Here is an 18,224-nt window from a genome sequence, read left to right on the forward strand (position 1 = left end):
CAGATTTGAGAGCAAATACATACACACACAAACACACTTTGAAAAACTTTGTTGTTGCACAATAGAAAATTGGAGCAACATATTAGTGAATATCATAATTTACCTCTCCAATAATTGCTGTAGTCCCATCTGACTCATTTACCCACACTTTTTGTTCAGTTCCCCTATCATAGGTTTCATATGCTGCTCCATTGGTACGTTTCTCTATGGAAATTGCAGGGTCCTAACAATAGAAAGAAGAAACTATAGAAAATCTATTAATCTATAAATGTGTAAATACTAAAAATGTATTCATATATAATCAGTCATTACCAAGATGATGACATATTTCTGCCCATGGTCATGCAAATCTTGAACAAATTCAGGGAGCCCATTAAATGCAACTTTATCATAAGTAAAGATTTTCTTATCTTCCATATAGTCAATATCAGTGATCTGTGTATCCTGAAAATTAGCAGAATATATTTCAAGTCTAATGAATTAGTATTATAACTACAACAATTAAAAGGTAAATGAGCTTGTATCCCTTTTATTTCACTAAAGATGCAATGATATAGTTTATAAAACAAGATTTTCTAATTCTGAAGTACAAAAGCATTAAGTGATTATTCACATGTATTTCAGTTATGATTACTGGATATGTATTGTCATACATATAATAAACCCACATATAAAGGGTTCATTGTATAAAAATCAAAAACCTACACATTACATAAAATACATTAATTTTTTTAACTTTTATTTTTTTTAATTCTATTTGTCAATTTTTTTTTATTTTTTATTTTGGGGGGAAGTAATTAGGTTCTTATTTATTTACTTATTATTTTAATGGAGGTACTGGGGATTGAACCCAGGACCTCATGCATGCTAAGCAAGCACTCTACAAACTGAGCTACACCTTTCCCCCATATTAAATTTTTACTACATTAAAAAGTATATAGATTCTAAAAATAAAGTCTGTTTAAAAAATGAATATAATTTTGTTCACATTTAAACATATGTTCTATTTTAGTATAAATCATAATCAGTTCTCAAAATTCAGGTAGGCGTGGGCATTGCAAATGGACATAAAGTGTACTTTATCATTAAAATGAATCTTAATTATCTATCTATACTCTCTATATACGTATATATACCATATATAACATATATGGTAATCCTGACAGTTTCCCATACTTATTCTTACGTGACAATATTTAACTTGGTGTATACTCTCACAAATCTATCATCCCACTTACAAATGGTATGCCAGCTTCTCGATTTCTTTGCACCACTTCTTTCACTACATCAAGTGTCTTGTAATTCCAGCGACTCAGTTGGAATCCAAGACTCCAATATGCTGGCATTGCTGGTCGTCCAATGAGCTTGAAGTAAATGGATATTTTATTAGTTTCTGTAGTGAGCATTAGAAACTAATATTAATATGCTCCTTATTGTTACTTCTCTAGTATGGATTTGAGTTTAACTACATATTTAAACAAAGATTTAGTGTTATCTGCATTCTAAAATGTGTCATGGATAGTCTGTTAAAATGTTGTTATGAAACACTTAACAAGTGTATGTCTGTCACTCATCTTTTGTTCATTTTATGTTAAAAAAAAAAAAAAACTAGAAAGGTAGCACTTTAAAAAGTAGCATTTGCAAAAGTATATTATGCCCCAATGGAAAGTTGAAAAGAAGAAAAGAAAGCTTTAGAGATAAGAGAGAAATAAATTGTCACACCACACTCCCACTTCCTGTAGCAAGAAAATGAATGAATGAATGGTCTTAATGGAAGAAAAAGATGTCTAAAAGTATGTGATTTCAATTCCCTTACATTTTGACACTTGTTTCTCTCTAGTTTTCAAAAATATTAATGAAATATGTGTCTACAAGGCTCTCAGCCAGTTATTTCATAAGGTACTTATCTTATTCACGTATAGGGGCTTGGTTTCTTTCTTCCCCCAAGGGCCAAATGGGACACTTGACCTCTCCTCACTCCCTGATGGCTCAAGCAGGCTCAGTGCCACACATAACAGAATACCAGTGTCTCATCACAACAGAGCACAGGGTTTTGGATATGGAAATGAGTGTAACTGACATTAATTTATTCAGTGAAAACTAAGTGTTAGGTTACGTTAAGACAAATAACTTATTTGGTATATTGGGTTTTCTTTGGCTTACATATTTATATATATTATAATATTTATAATACTCATAATATTTACATATTTAAGTATATATTATATATAAATATTTATATTTATATTTTGGGGCATCCATTATTTCTTCATCATGTATGTCTAAAAACTATTAAATAAAAATTTTTTAAATTACTCCTGTTGGGTTATTGTATTCTATTCAGTTTAAGGATTAAATTTATTTTTAAGATAACTTGGTATCAAATAACTCCCCCAAACTCAGTATTTTTAAACTCTATTCATAAACATCTTATGTTCCATAGAATTTCTTTAAAGATTTGGACATGCGATTGAAATTTCTTTGTGTGTGTGCATTATATGTATTCATAATTTATTTTTATAAAAGTATATAAAATATGTATAATTATATATTATATTAACTTGTGTACTATTCATCATATACTTTATATACATAAATTATCTTTAAAACTTATAAAACTATCTGGTCATTCAAATGAATAATGTTTTAAATAAATCTGGGACCACTAATGCGTTAACTTATACAGAAAGGATAATTTGTTTCCCTTCAAACAAGAAATAAAGTTTCTTTTGCCTATGCTCTACAAAATTTGAGCCTCACTGAAATGCAGCAGTGCTTAATAGTGCTATACTCTACACGAGTCTTTTAGCTTATTGCTTAAATTCAAGCTTCTGCAAGTCCACCCATAAAATGATGTATGTAAGTGCTATGTTACATGCATGCAGCACTCACAGGTCAAGCATGACTCAAACTCAACTATTGCTGACCACAGACATTACTCAGCATGTAACAGACAACTATTCCACTAACATTTCACAAATCACATGTCAAATTCTTTAAAAAAAATGTGCTACAGCCTGTTTTGATAGTGTGATAACCATACACAGTAATTATGATTGCTTATTATAAACACTGCAAATTTTGTGTGCTTTTCTGAAATTCAATTTATGAACAGCAATTTGGGAACTGTTAGTGTAAATTATTCAATTGTGTAAAACACTAGCTACTCTTATCTCAGATTTTTACATCCTAATTAAAGTTTTTGATAATTACTTCCCTTTTGAAATCATTTAGGAAATGGGAATTATATGTCAAAAGATTTACGTATAAAACAAGGTGTTAAAAACATCTCATACCAATAAAAATAATCTATTTTTCATGACATCACAAATTATATACACTAACAGTCACCAGAGGACAATTACATGGGAGAAAATTTTAGAATCACGTTCAAAATAAACCCTGGATTCCTCACCTCTCTAACGTCCATCCTGGGCTCAGGTACACTAAGATGTTGTTTAATTGGTAAGTGAGAGTTGTTTAGACAGTAACCTTAAGATGTAAAATTTCGGACTGTATTTCAAAATCTGCCCTTCTAAGCCTGAGTTTAAGAGCCAGTATACCTGGAGTTTACCTACTGTACGTTAACAGCAAGCTTCACTAGTCTTCCTTATAACTCACTTGCCTCTAGAATTCTTACCAAAGGGATGTATGACCTATATATGTCTATTGCCTAGGCTCAGTCCTGAAGATACTTCCTTCTGTTTTAGCCCATCAAAGAAGGTCATAAATAAGTAAATATTTAATATGCAATATCTTAGGGAAATTCAATTCCTGATCTCAGCTGTGTAGAAGCAAGAAACAATGTGATATCAGAAATATAGACATTTAAATATATATTGGTGTCATATAAGAAAAAGAAAATAGAACTATCTTCTCATATCTGAAAAATGGTAGGGTTTAAAATTACACTTAACTAAGAGGTCACAAATATTTTAGCTAAAATCACTTAAATTTGTGGACATGTTAGATGAAAGAAAAGTCATGTAGAAAAAATTTTATAAAATAGACCTGAAGTACACATACCTCTTGATACTGTTGAACTACTTGTTCTGGAGTATCTCCTAGAAAGACATAAAAGTCCAGAATGCCTCCTGTAACTCTGTAAGTTACTATTGGGGTAGGCTGGATGAAAAGCTCTACAAAGTAAAATTTAAAGGGCATATGTAAATAGTAAAAATGTACATAGTGATAAAATAATTGCAATGTCTATTTAAAGTACTTCATATTAATCACGTAATTTTACAGTCTTTTTTATACAATTAAGAGGAAATAAGATATTGAAGATAAGAATATAGGAGAAAAATGCCACCATGTATGAGGTTTATGATAGGATATTCCAGATGTTTCTTTCTATGGATGTTGGCAAAAGTTCCTCTTGTAACTGCTTAGCAAGGGATAGAGGATCAGTCCTTTTACAACAAAAAGATTTTTTTCTACAATAGCATTTTAGTTGGTTATTTTAATTGAAGATTCTCTGAAAGATCTTATTACCACATGTTAATTTCTAAGAAAAAAATACAAAGGTTTTAAATTTTTCTATATGTAGGACATAGTAATTGCTTGACTAACTATATAGTAGAGTGCTCTTGCTGGAATATTATTAATTTTTGTAACTTTTTTATCACTGATTCACCTATCAAATATAGGTCTTGCATTCACAACATTAAATAACAAAAGATTCTACATTACCTGAATTATGATAAACTAAAAAATCATTTTTCTATCCCCATATAGACTTTTCTCTTTTTTATCTTATATTAACTTATTTAACAAACAAGACTAGGGGAATGGGACTTTTTATTTGCCTGAATGTGTTTCAGTGTTCATCTGGAGGGAAAAGGAAGTGCCTGAATATCACAATATTGCATACTGTCCCCAAAATGGAAGCACTGATATGCAAAAATCCATTGTCCAACTAACTGTAAAACCTGCTTATAATAATCTCACACACTAAATCATTAACAACAAATTTTACTCTGATATGTGATATCTATGATTGGAATAAATAAAGGAGTTAAACCACTTCAAGTTAAGTCTCATTTAAACATAATATTAGGTAAATTATTCTTACCCATTGCATTGCTATTCATTAAGAAAACACCAAATGACTTTCCAGAAGTATCTTCAATGCACATGAAGAATGTTTGATGACCATATAAATTATTATTATTCTGTAAGGCACAGATTTCAAAATTAAAAGTTAAAACATTTTTGAAAGATAGATTCTATATTTAAAATGGCCTTTATGAATTCCAATTTGTTTCTGTAATTTACTGCTCATATTTAGCTTACTCCCATATTCCTATAATTCTCTACTCCATGGACCATATGACACATTGTACATAAGAAACACTGAACTTTTTAAAATTATGAATATATCAAAACATAAATATTATTTAACTATATATTATACTATTCATAGATTACTTAACTTTACTTTATGTTTTATTATGATTAAATGAGTTTTAAAGAGCTATTCATGATAGGACAATAGCATGTTTATCCATTATGTCCCATTTTTGCCCAAGGTATTGCAGGGAATTCCAAGATGATGTCCACCCTCAAAGAACTTCTGCAGTACAGTTGTTGAGAACTGGTAAGTAGATGAAGTGGTGGAGGAAAATTGGAAATACACTTAAACAGTAAATGAAAAAAGACTTCTTGTCTGATTGGATATGGAGGTTTAAAGGAAAAAATGTATAAAAACAGCTATGAGATTCTCAGTCTGGTGTTTATTAGGTATTTATCACAAACAATGATGCTGTTAAAAAAGATTGATAGAATTTATTAATATTTTTGTACCAAATGAGGGTATTAAAAACAATTCATTTATTCATTTTGGGGAATGAAGTAGTTAACACTAATATTTTAAAAAAATCACTAACATTTGACTTAAAGCAATCATGAATCAATTTTTAAAAAGAGTTTTTTTAATGGTATGGTCTTTGTCCTGAAGAATCGCATATTCTAGAAATACAGACAAATATATATACAAATAATATGCTGTGATAACTGTCATACAAAAATATGAATAAAGGATTGGAAAGTAAAGACTAATCCTGCATGGGGGACTTTGAGGTGAGTTCTTATGAAATAAAACCAAATGAGCTCTCAATGACTTGTAAAAATAATAAAGAATTTCAAAGCACTTAGAAAGAGAATCAACCCTCTACGAAAATATGTGAACTTATTAAAGATTATCATATGCTATGGAAGAAGAAAAAGTATAGATGCAGGGCATGATGTCCAACAGACAGGTAGATGACATAGCATACAAAGCTATGGAGAGCAAGGTAAGTGTTTGGAATTATTCTAGTGCAATAACTAGCCATGGATAGATTTAAATATAAGGGTGACCAAAATGGGAATGATAAAATGTAAAAATGAAAACAAAAAGAAAACATTTGTAAACTGGAACTATCTATAAATATTCATAAAATCTATTGGTCACTTATTGAGTTAATTTAGAACTTCAATATCACTCCTCTCCCCTAAAGTAAATAAGCTTCTGGAAAATGTGTCACTGACATCAAATAAATGATGGTTCCAAATAGGTGAAAATTATCATCTGCTCAAATATTTTATTCATAACAAGAAAGATAGTTCCTTACATCACCAGGAAGTTGATCCCGAGTGAAAATTGGCCATGTTTTCCAGTTTAAATCATGACGAAATCTCTTATGAACATGTTCCCCAATACCATACATATATTCACTAGAAAGTCTGGCTGAAATCTGTAAATATTGGTCAGAGTATACCAGGGGACCAATGCTGGTGTCAAACCTGTACCATGAAATAAATAAATAAATAAATAAATAAATAATCTAGAAACATATAAAATGTTCTACCAAATATGGGTCTATGTTATTATCCAGAATATTTCAATTTAAATATGTCAATCTTTAGATGTGATCACCTCTTAGGAACATACGAATTATACCACAACCACAACTTGTTAATTCCACCAACACAATTTGCTTCATCATCACCAATATGATCCTTCATGTGTTCTCTCCTTTTATCTTCACCACAAACCTAAAACACAACTATCACTATCAATTCCACTTCACAAATGGCACAAATTGGACAAATTTATTCATGCTTTCAAGGTGACAAACTGGTAGGCAGTAGCGCCAAATTTCACACCAGTTTTGCGTTGCTTCAGAGATAGGATTTTAATACAGTACTATACTGGCTTCCACATCTCTAATACATAAACTAAAATTAAGTTTAAAATCATTTTCCAAAAAGAAAAAAGGTTGTATGCTTTATGCATATCTATCTATCTATCTATCTATCTATCTATCTATCTATCTATCTATCTATCTATCCTAAGTCTCAAATAACATTTCTTTTTTGTGATTTAACACAAAGTCAATTGAAAGTTATTAAAATATACTCAAGAAAAGTAATTGCTGAGATTCAATCTTGACAATTGTTTAATTAACCTTGCTGGTAGAGTCAAGAGCAGACATCTTGAAAGTTACTAAATTCTTTGCCACAAACATCCCTTAAAATACAATTATAATGAGGGCATTTAGGTAATATTTAAATTATATATAGTAATTTAAATGTATTATATATAAATATATTGTATATAAATATAAATATAAATTTAATTTCATGCATATATATATATGAAAAATTCTTCAGTAGTACTATAGAAATTACTCCCTCTCTGTATTTGATCCTACAAATTGGAAACAGAATATGATAAATGAGGAAAAGACACAACAAGAGTCCTAGGCATACAAAAATATAGGCAAGGCTAAAATTGTATGTGTTGCTTTCCACCTTCAACTTTGGTTGGTCCCATTTCTATATTTTAATTCATGGTCTTGCATCTTTCATTCATGGGAAATCAAAATCTCTTTAACATTATAATCCTTACAAACATGTACACCCACCCTCTTTCAGGAGGAAATTTATTCTTTGTGAAAATGCATTGAAATTAAGACTCATAATTCTATGAAATAGAATAAAATTGACCAGTTATTTAAACTTAGATAAATGTAAAATAATTACTTACAAAATTCTATTATTGCTTTTTCTAGCAACTCTGATGCTAAACGGATTTTCTATAACTTTCACATCATACAAGGTATCGGAAGCTGCTGATCCACTAAATTCTTTTACAAACTGATGAGGAACTTCATATCTTCTATTATTTGGATCAGTAAACTGTAAAGATTTTTTAAAATTAGCATTATTTGATTCAAAACTATTATTTAATTTTTCAATTCTGACTTAGATATTAAATGCAGGTTCCAAAGGCAAATAATAAATTTAATAATTTTACAGATAAGCTGTTAATCTAGTCATAAACTTAACTTTAACACTAGTGAATGGCTATGCTCAGAATAAACTGTAAAAATTAAGGCATTAATAGAATTAGCTGGTTATAAAAGTACAATATCAAATAAAGATTTTTATTGACCAATATAAAAATTGATGATTGTATTATTATATATTGATTCTTGAATACTAGGTTTTTATGAATTTAATTATCCTTGTTGCATTTCAGTGGTCACCTGCTTAAAAATCCTGTGAGGATCTTGAATATTGTTTAAAAAGAACTTAATCCTCGTGAAATTTTTGCTAAAAGGTGGCTATAGTATTTTCATTGCCAAATCTGAAAGACCATGCTAGTAAACTACTTGCCAAAAAAACAGCAGAAGTTTCTTTAAAATCATGACTACAAGTGATACCACTAAAAAGATCTAGTCAGTGTAAGTCATATTTATATAGAACAATTAGCACCTTTCTCAAATTAAATTTTATGATGAACTAATCTTTCATCATAGTTTAATAGTTGAATAATAAAAATTACTAAAGTTTATTGATTTTTTATTCTTTTCAGGACTCTGTATCAAATATTATACTATATACAAACTATACTATTAAGTTGTCTAAAAACAACTGCTAGAGGAACTACGTTTTATGTTATATTTAAGTAGACAGGTTCAGACAAGTGGAGTAACTCGTCTACTTAGTTCCTTGCTTTGGAATAAACATTTCTTAAGAAGGAAAATATTTTGGTAGGATGAAGGGTGTGTTCATAACATGTGTTTTATTGTTAACTTATTTTAGAAATCTCAAAAACCAAACCTTGAACCGGAAACGATTGGGTGTCTGACTTTGAGTTGTGAGGAGAACACTGTTAATGTCATTTCCAAATAGTGTAGGTGAAGGTATCCTGTTTAATTTGGCTTCAAGTCCTTAGAGAAATAAAAAAATTTTCATGCATTGACTTTATTTACAGAGATTAATAATTAAATATTTTCATATTTTTCTAATTTTACTGCCTTTCTCACAAATAATGACCTCTTTTTTTTTATTTGGAAGATACAATTATGCAAAAATAAATCCTTAATAAAACTAATTTAAACATTCTTGTGTACCTATTTCTCATTTGATTTTATTTAATTATTTTTCTAAAGAAAAATTTTAAATATATTTTTTCATTTAACTTAACATATACTGGATCACCATGATAGAACATTTCTCACCAGTATTTGTTGTTGTTGTTCCCTCAACATTATAGCCGTGGTTATTTACGAAGAAGCACCAAGGAACAACAGAATTATTCCATGGTCTCCAGCAGCAACCTCGAGTTGCACAAAGTGCCTGATAAAACATTTATAAAAGGAATTATACGGTTAGTATTGTTAATCTTACTTCTTCAAATATATGTGTTAAAATATCACTTATTCTTTTGTTCCTTTCACTTGGGAGAACAATAAATATTTGATGAATTTAATAAATTACACCCTATCAAAGACTGATGCTCTGAGTTGTGATTTATCAAATTCACATATTAATACACATTATTGTAAGTTCACGTTCTTTTAAAGGTTCCTGTCCTTTGTGTAATTAGTCTATTCTGTTGTCATGTAGTCAGCACAGAAGAATTAAAATATTTATTGTGTACCAATTATGTATGAAGCTGCAAGTGAAGCTATAAGGATGAAGAGATGGCCCTATATTCAAGCCTACATAAAATGTTTGAGGTTGTTATTTCCAGATAATTATTAGTTCAATATTATTTAAACTATTTAAACTAGTTCACTTGCCAGGTGTTGCAAATAGCTGCTGCCATTACATCCAATAGATAAAGTGAAATACTAATTTCTCAGTAATTTTATCATCCATATGGAAAGACTAGGTGAAGTGAAAGAAAAATTATATATGTTTATATTAAAAGTTGAGCCATATGGTGATGCTGTGTGTTAACACTGGTACAGTTAAAAATCTACTTAATATTTAAATGTAATAGTGTGACACATTTTCATAATCTGAGTATCTGTGGGTATTTTTCCTTTGTCTATTTGCCTTGAAAAATGTTAAAAGCCTCCACTGTTAGTAGCTGACAGTATACAAGTTAACTTCTCTCCTATTTTAACATAAAATTAAAACGGCATCAGATACACATATGCACATGTGCACACACATACACACGTAAACATGAACATTGCAAATAGCGGTACAAGGGATCAGAGCATTTTGGAGAGCCTACCTAACAGAATCTAAAGTATGCGTGACTTTTTAATTAAGTATAGTTGATTTACAATGTGGTGTTAGTTTCTGGTGTACAGCATAGTGATTCAGTCATACATATATACACATTCTTTTTCAAATGCTTCTTCATTATAGGTTATTACAAACTATTGAATATAATTCCCTGTGCTATATAGTAGGACCTTGCTGTTTATCTATTTTATATATAGTAATTAGTATCTGCAAATCCCAAACTCCTAACACATCCCTCCCCTGCTTTTCCCTTTGGTAACCATAAGTTCGTTTTCTGTCTGTGATTCTGTTTCTGTTTTGTAAATAAGTTCATAGTATGTGTGACTTTTGATCAGGCAATTTTACCTCTAGTCATCTAAGTTATAGAAATACTTCCAGCAATTCAGAGAGATAATTGTATAAAATTGTCATTTATAGTAGACCTAATAAAAGATTTTTTAAAATATTGGTACAAAACAAAGAGAAAGCAAGAGAAAAGAAATAAGCAAATTATCACATCTTTCAAAAAATATATATATAGTAAAATGATGTTGCATGAAGTTCCTCCAAACATACTGTATTAGTTTCTCAGGGCTGTCATAACAGCTGGGAACAGGTGTTAGGAGAACCATGCTCTCTCTGAGGCTCTAGGGAAGAACGCTAGCTTTTAGTGCCTCCTGGCATTCCTCAGCATTCCTTGCTTTGAAGATACATTACTCCAATCTCTACTTCCATCTTCCCAAGGCCTTCTTCCCTGTGGTTTTCTGTGTATCATCCCCTCCTCTTATAAGGACATAGGTCCCACCCTAATCCAGGATAACCTCATTTAACTAATTACATCTGTAAAGATCCTATTTCCAAATAAGATCACATTCTGAGGTTCCAAGTAAATATGAATTTTGGGAGGACATTATTCAACCCACTACATATACACATCAAAATATTAGTTTAACAATGTATATCCCCACTGCTGCTTAAAATAATAATAATTGGTTTATTTTGTATAGATTTTGATACTTTTTTTTATGATTAGTCATTCTACCTATTTTTCAGAATTTCAGGCATTTTCCCTTATTATTTTTAATTCCTAAACCAACTTCAGTGTTCTCTCTGCTTCACTGGAAAAGACAAAAGATTAAAATATATTAAATACTAATCAATAGGCATGAACTTTTGTAGGTAAAAATACAGTAAGTTTGTTACAGCCTTACTTTTATTATTTGTGTGTGTATGTCTATAGAATTATATGTAATAATACATAGTAGGTTGACTTTGTGTTGTGGACTGAATTTGTGTCCCCACTATGTACAAAACCATAACCTCCAATGTGGCTACATTTAATCTGATAGGCCTGGTGTCCCCCTAAGACTAGGAAGAGACTCCAGGGCTTACACTCTCTTTCTCTCTCTCTCTTTTTCATTCTGTATGTGTGCACAGAAGAAAGGCTATATGAAGGCACAAGAATGCAGAAAGAATGCACCTGTCTACAAGCCAGGAAGAGAGGTCTCACCAGGAACCAACCTTGATAGCACCTTGACTTCTAGCCTACAGAACTGTGACAAAACAAATGTCTGAAACCCAGTCTGTGGGATTATATTATGGAAGCCTGAATGACAATATACTCTGGGTAGAATTATAGCTATTTTTAAATTACTATTTTAAGTTCATCCTCTTTTCTTAGATGACAAATATAAAATATATTAGCTGAAATTTGTTAAATTCTTAAGTTTAATTTGTTTCACATTGAAAACATTCTTTAGCAACCTAACAGGCTGAACTTAAAGACTGACAATAGGCACCAAAACCTTAAATCATTGGCTTTTAAATGTTGTTTCTCTCTAAGGACCTAGCAGTCCATATTATTCCTAACAGAATTCTATATTAAGCTTCAATCATGTCCTCAGTAAATATTAATTAAAGAGAATATCTGGAAAATTTGCTCAGTGCATCAAAATAAACATTATCTAATCCAGCTCTTTTATCAGGAGGTAAACAATAGGACTCACTATTTCTAATGTCCTAAAAAAAATCTCATCTATTTGCAACTTTTCATCGCAAATTATCAGAAAATTATTTGTTTACTATGATGTAGCAAAGGTAGGATAGGACCTATAGAAATTTTATAGTTCATTTAGTTATTTTGTGTGTGGTGAAGGGAGAGAGGTTAGATTCAGATATACATATTAAGGATAAAATATGTATTTTAGATATAACATATAGTATAGATATACATATAGAGAGAGATATATTGTAATATTCATTATGTTCTAATAAATATTTAATATATTGTAATGAGTAATATATAATACAACATTTAGATTATATAGATATTACAGATTTGCATATAGTATATAATATTGCAAAATGGCAATATATACACACACACCACATACACACACACATTCAGTCATTGACCCTTTAATTCCAAGCAAGTTATGAAGAACAAGGAAAAGTCAATTTAGGGTTATGTGATCCATTAAGTTACACTTACTTTTCTCCCATTTGAGCTTTTCCTCCCCAATTACCAAATAAGAAAAAATAAATAATAATAGTTAGAAGAATCAGTGTTACTTTATTTTCCAAAGACAGTTTTAATGCCATCATCACAAATACTTTAATGGAGTGTAGATATTTTTTCTCAAATGTTCTACATTGTAAAAGGTTATACTTCTTAAGAAGATTTGAGAGGACAGAATTTCCTAAAGATTTAAAAAATTAGCAATAGCTTGTTAAACATGGGAAAACATTAATTTCTTAATTAGAATTGAACAGAATTATAGAAGAACAAGCTCAGTAATTTCTTTTCTCTCTTATCTGTTCATACAGAAATACAATAAAAAGAAATGCAGCCTAACTGATCGCTAGTTTTAAAAGTATGGCATTGATCCAATATTGAATAATTAGCTTAATATAATTATACTATATATCTTTTCATAAATATATCAAAGACTTTTGTTGCAGACCCGTGTTGGAAACTGTTCTGGAATGCAGTTTATTCTCTCATTGACAGGATCATTTAGCTCACTCGGACATTTTCCTGAACCAGGATACACAGTGGTTGTATGGGTGGTAGCTGGGGTTGAAGTAGAATCATTAATTTCTGGAAAAGAAAAGGTCAATAAAAGAAAACATGGTTAAATTAATTTTTCAGATTCTCAAGTAATGAAAACATTGAAAGTATACATAGATTTATATATAATGAAAATAAAACTTGCATTGAAAAAGGACCTGCAAATTCAAGTCCCAGTCATCAAAAGGAAAAGATCCAACTGATATTTAAAACTGACTGTACAAAGCTCTATTAACTAACTGTTCCTTCAGAGAAACAAAATATATTCACAGAAGGTCTTGAGGTAGACTGAAAAGGAAATAAAATTTACATTCGACTGCACTTACAAATTGTGTTTTACAGATGAAAAAAGAAAATGGAGAAACATGAGTGGGAAAAGGATGTAGAGAAGGAGAAAAGAATTAGAGAAGGAAAGAGAAAAATAGAGGAAAAAGATACTTTGAAGTGAATAGTAGAGAAAGTAGGGACTAGCAATGAAAGCTAAAATCCCAAATCTATATAATAAAGAGGGACTTTCTGGCAACCAGATATGGTTAAGATAAATTTGATTGCTTCATAATACAGTGAACTTTCAGTTTTCCAGAAAAAGATAAAACAAAAGACTAGCAGCAGTAGAAAACACTAAGTATGGTTAGACTAGAAGATAATTTGTAATGTGTTTACCAATTCTGATTTGGTCAAGAGAGAATGATGAGAAAGAAAAAGTAGTTTAGGTGGACCAGAGTAGTATGCATCAACTCTAAATTAGGATAGAAACATTCAGGAAAAAAAGATAAACATTTCAAGCCTGTTTCACGTTCCCTTTACCTGTTTTCGTCATACAACTTCACTCTTTAAAAAATTAAACTAAGACAAAGAGGTTAGTTATCTCCTCGTTTCCCATCCCCCTTTGCAAGTGTCTGAAAGCCAGAGCAAAACCTCACTGATTAGGTTTTCCACTAATTAGAACTGGTAACAGTAGATCATTATTCCACCATCTATTAACATCTTGATTCCTTTGTCTTTTTGCTGTTTCTTAAGCAACATAATGTGGGAAAGGCCATTAATATCAAAGCACATAGATTCCTTAATTACAATGACTCTTCATTAAGACACTTGGAATATAACAGATAGAAAAAAATGGGGGTAATTATGTAACTCACCTGAGATCTTTCTTCATGTATTTCATCTCATATAGATTACTTTTAAAAATCCATAATTATTGTGGAGTAAACTTTATCTCAAGCTCACTATAATGTGTAAGTATTTTCAACATTATTTACCTTCAACAGCAGGTGTCTTAGTTGCTAAAACAGCAACCAGGGCAATAGCTATTATTGTAACTATAGTAAAGAGGACAATCAGAAAGATTTCTAATCTAGTAAATTTCTTCTTTGCCATCTAAAGAAAGAAAAGAAATATATGTTTGAAATGTAAAATATACAACAACAAAAAGCCACCATTATTATCATAAAATTATCTATATTTTTTCTACTGAGTACAACATAAGCAGAGCTGCAGACAGCTCTATCAGTTTATAGTCTAAAATAATACACATTGGCAAAAGTGTAAACAACACACACGCTACTTTAAGTCAAAATAATGAATTAATGATGCATGTCAAAGTAGTATACTAAGATGAAAATACAAAAGGGAAAAAAAAAAGATCTCCAAGTAGGTGTGTATTATTCTCCCACTTTAGAGTATTTTTCAAGCCTAAGAAAACCCGTATTTACACTGTATTCCTCAGCTCCACAACAACTGTATGAAGGAGATACCAGTATGCACATTCTACTCACTAGGAACTTCAACTTAGAGAAAAAGCTACTTTCTCAAAGTCAAAAAATCCAATTCTTCCTACTATAACTATTGCTCTTCAATTTCAACATTGCTTTCTTATAGGGATATTATAGAAAATAATATACATATAAATATAAATATTAAAGAAAATAAATACAAATATAAAGAATATAAATATGAAATGTGGAAAAGATACATATATACATATATACACACCATACATACACACACACACATATATATGTGGTATATATTTAGGAGTTGTTACTTTAAAAAAAACACTTAAACTATACGATCACCAAGTTCCACACTCAAATAATAAATAAAACATACCAAATTCTCATATTAAAATACGTATTTATTTTCAGATAACATTATGCATTTGAGTTAGCATCCAGAGGTACCCTAAACGTAGGTTGGGAAGAGCTCTTCTCTAGAGATTATTTTAAAGTGTATTTGTTTAATTTAGTTTGGACCATGCATCTCTTTATTTTTATTTATTTTTATTTTTTTGCAGGGGTGGAGGCAATTAGGTCTACTTATCTAATTATTTTTAAAGGAGGTACTGGGGATTGAACCCGGGACCTTGTGTATGCTAAGCATGTGCTCTACCACTTGAACTATACCCTCCCCCATGGACCATACATCACTTATCTCTCCTAATCTTCAAGTTTCCATGGGTTTTCTGTATTCTGATTGTTAAATAAGTTTTAATTCAATGGCATATACCCACATAGAAATTTAGAATTTCCATGGTAAGTGTTATAAATTGCCAATTTTAAAATTAATTTTGGGGGCCTCTCATACTAGTCCCTCCTCCTGTATCTGTCTATGTTAGTTCAAACACTCACTTGACCCAACCTAAAAACTTCTTTTCCCCCTTCCATATCTTTCTACTACATTCAATCATTCAATAAGTCATGTTGATTCTACCTCCAGAATATTTTCAGAATTATACCTATATTTTATTCCCTCCAATGAAACATCCTTTTTGGACAACATATCTTTTACTGCATGCTGTTTAATCTTTCTTCAATTCTTTCACATCTGCTCTTCTAGGTTAGTTCCAATTTATGCCCAGTTCAAATGCCATGTCATATGTGAGCGTTTTCCTACTTTTAGATATACAGTTTATCTGTCCTCTTTCCATTTTACAATAGCACATGGCATACCTATTGCAATTACTTATGCAAATGTTAATTTCCTCCACTGCATTGTTACATTCTTAATAGCAACAATCATGAATGTAGTTCAGAGCCTGACATTGAGTAAGTACAACGAATGAATGTTTGAAGATTAGCGTTCAATTTTAGCTTATGATTTCCTGCTACAGATATGTAAGCTGTTTATTGCATCAGCAATCTTCAGAGAACCCGAATGAATGTAAGCTAAATTTAATCAAAGCGACAGGTGATATATGAAGCTGTTTAGAAAATGAAACCCAGTTGCTCAGTGTTATGTGAGAAACGACATAGTTGCCTTTAATGTTTAACTTTAAATAGCTTAACTCTCTCGCTCAAAGTAATTTCTCTTTGAGACCAAGAAGCCGATAAAAAGGACTGTGCTTTTCTTTTGTTAAGGGAAATCTAAAAAAAAATGCATATTGTTACAAAGCTAACTCTCTCTTACCTAGAAAAATCAAAACAAAATTAATGTACCAAAATTGTATTATTTATAGGAATAAACAATCAATACTAAAGTTGTTCATATGCTGTAGGCAGTAATTATAGTGATCGTATTTTGGAAGACAGTAATTGTAAATAAATTTGGAGGGGAGAATCATATATTGATGTCTTTTCTCTGTATATTTATTTTCAAAATGAGTAATACTTTGTTAGTTGGTAGCTTGATGTCTGATCTTTGAAAGATTTGCTAGAAAAGATTAAATGTTTTATAAATGTAGTATTCTATTCAGCACATACATATTTTCTTAAAATATATTTAATCACACGTAATTAGAGTTTCTCTATAATTCAAAATATTTTTTGATCCTGTTTTCACATATATGGAGCAATTAAAATAAACCTGCTACTTAAGACTGACAAAAATTATAATGAAGAGCTGGGCAAGTAAAATATTCTTATATCTTTTAAAAACTTTAGAAATGTTTTTTCCTGTTTTAGTACAAAGGGTAATATTTAAAACGGCAAATGAATAATGTTGTCATTGCTATCTGAAACAAGTACAGATAGACAGGAATATTGCTAACATAAATTAGAGGAACACATAACTACTTGGAAACACGAAGTAACAAAGAAGTATGATTGGTAAACTTACCTTATTTCATAGCCTGCTCTTTTTGTTATGTTGTACCAGAGTTGGGCAAGGCTGCCAAAGTAATGATCAGGGAAAACTGCCCAGCTATAAATTGAGTTACTCATAAAGTTTTATTGCACTCTCACCAGCCTATCAGCATTTAATAAACTTCTGTTCAACGTGCAATCGTAAAAAATCTTAACCCTGAAAATAGTTTGCATAAATATTTTTCTTTGGGAATCTAGGTTAATTAATAATCGTGCTCTCAGATAGTCTTTGACTTCTGGAAGCTATGAGCTAGCCCTAGAACATAAAAGTACTTATTTATATTTTTTACTCTTTTTAAAAATGTGTTTCTTTTATTATTTGGGTGCTATTTTAATTACTGTTTTATATAACTGTGTGAAATTTAAACTTTCACTGGAAAATAGAAACATATTTGTAAGCTAGGATTTGAACAACATTTTCAGGAGCTAACAATTAGCAGATACTATTTCATAAAAGGCAGTGATTAAATAAGTTATCTCCTGTGTCTCATTTATTAACCTTAAGGTTGAAGAACTGATGAAATCTGTACGAATAGAATGTAAAAGTAGAGACATATAAG

General features: G+C 30.4%; 1 protein-coding gene across 1 annotated transcript in view; it reads right to left on the reverse strand.

Annotated features, from left to right (window-relative positions):
* SI (sucrase-isomaltase) overlaps positions 1–17,690 on the reverse strand; it is a 69,342-nt gene extending 51,652 nt beyond the window's left edge. The window contains exons 1-12 of the mRNA XM_064476918.1: positions 17,639–17,690; positions 14,845–14,962; positions 13,476–13,612; positions 9,513–9,630; positions 9,112–9,221; positions 8,033–8,184; positions 6,615–6,786; positions 5,075–5,174; positions 4,027–4,139; positions 1,239–1,364; positions 313–444; positions 104–223 (exon numbers count right to left, since the gene is read on the reverse strand). Coding sequence (XP_064332988.1) covers positions 104–223; positions 313–444; positions 1,239–1,364; positions 4,027–4,139; positions 5,075–5,174; positions 6,615–6,786; positions 8,033–8,184; positions 9,112–9,221; positions 9,513–9,630; positions 13,476–13,612; positions 14,845–14,962 — 1,398 coding nt within the window. The 5' untranslated portion in view covers positions 17,639–17,690. The remainder of the gene's footprint in view (positions 1–103; positions 224–312; positions 445–1,238; positions 1,365–4,026; positions 4,140–5,074; positions 5,175–6,614; positions 6,787–8,032; positions 8,185–9,111; positions 9,222–9,512; positions 9,631–13,475; positions 13,613–14,844; positions 14,963–17,638) is intronic.
* Between the last annotated feature and the right edge of the window lie 534 nt (positions 17,691–18,224).

This window comes from Camelus dromedarius, chromosome 2 (assembly GCF_036321535.1).
Source record: "Camelus dromedarius isolate mCamDro1 chromosome 2, mCamDro1.pat, whole genome shotgun sequence".
Lineage (NCBI taxonomy): Eukaryota > Metazoa > Chordata > Mammalia > Artiodactyla > Camelidae > Camelus > Camelus dromedarius.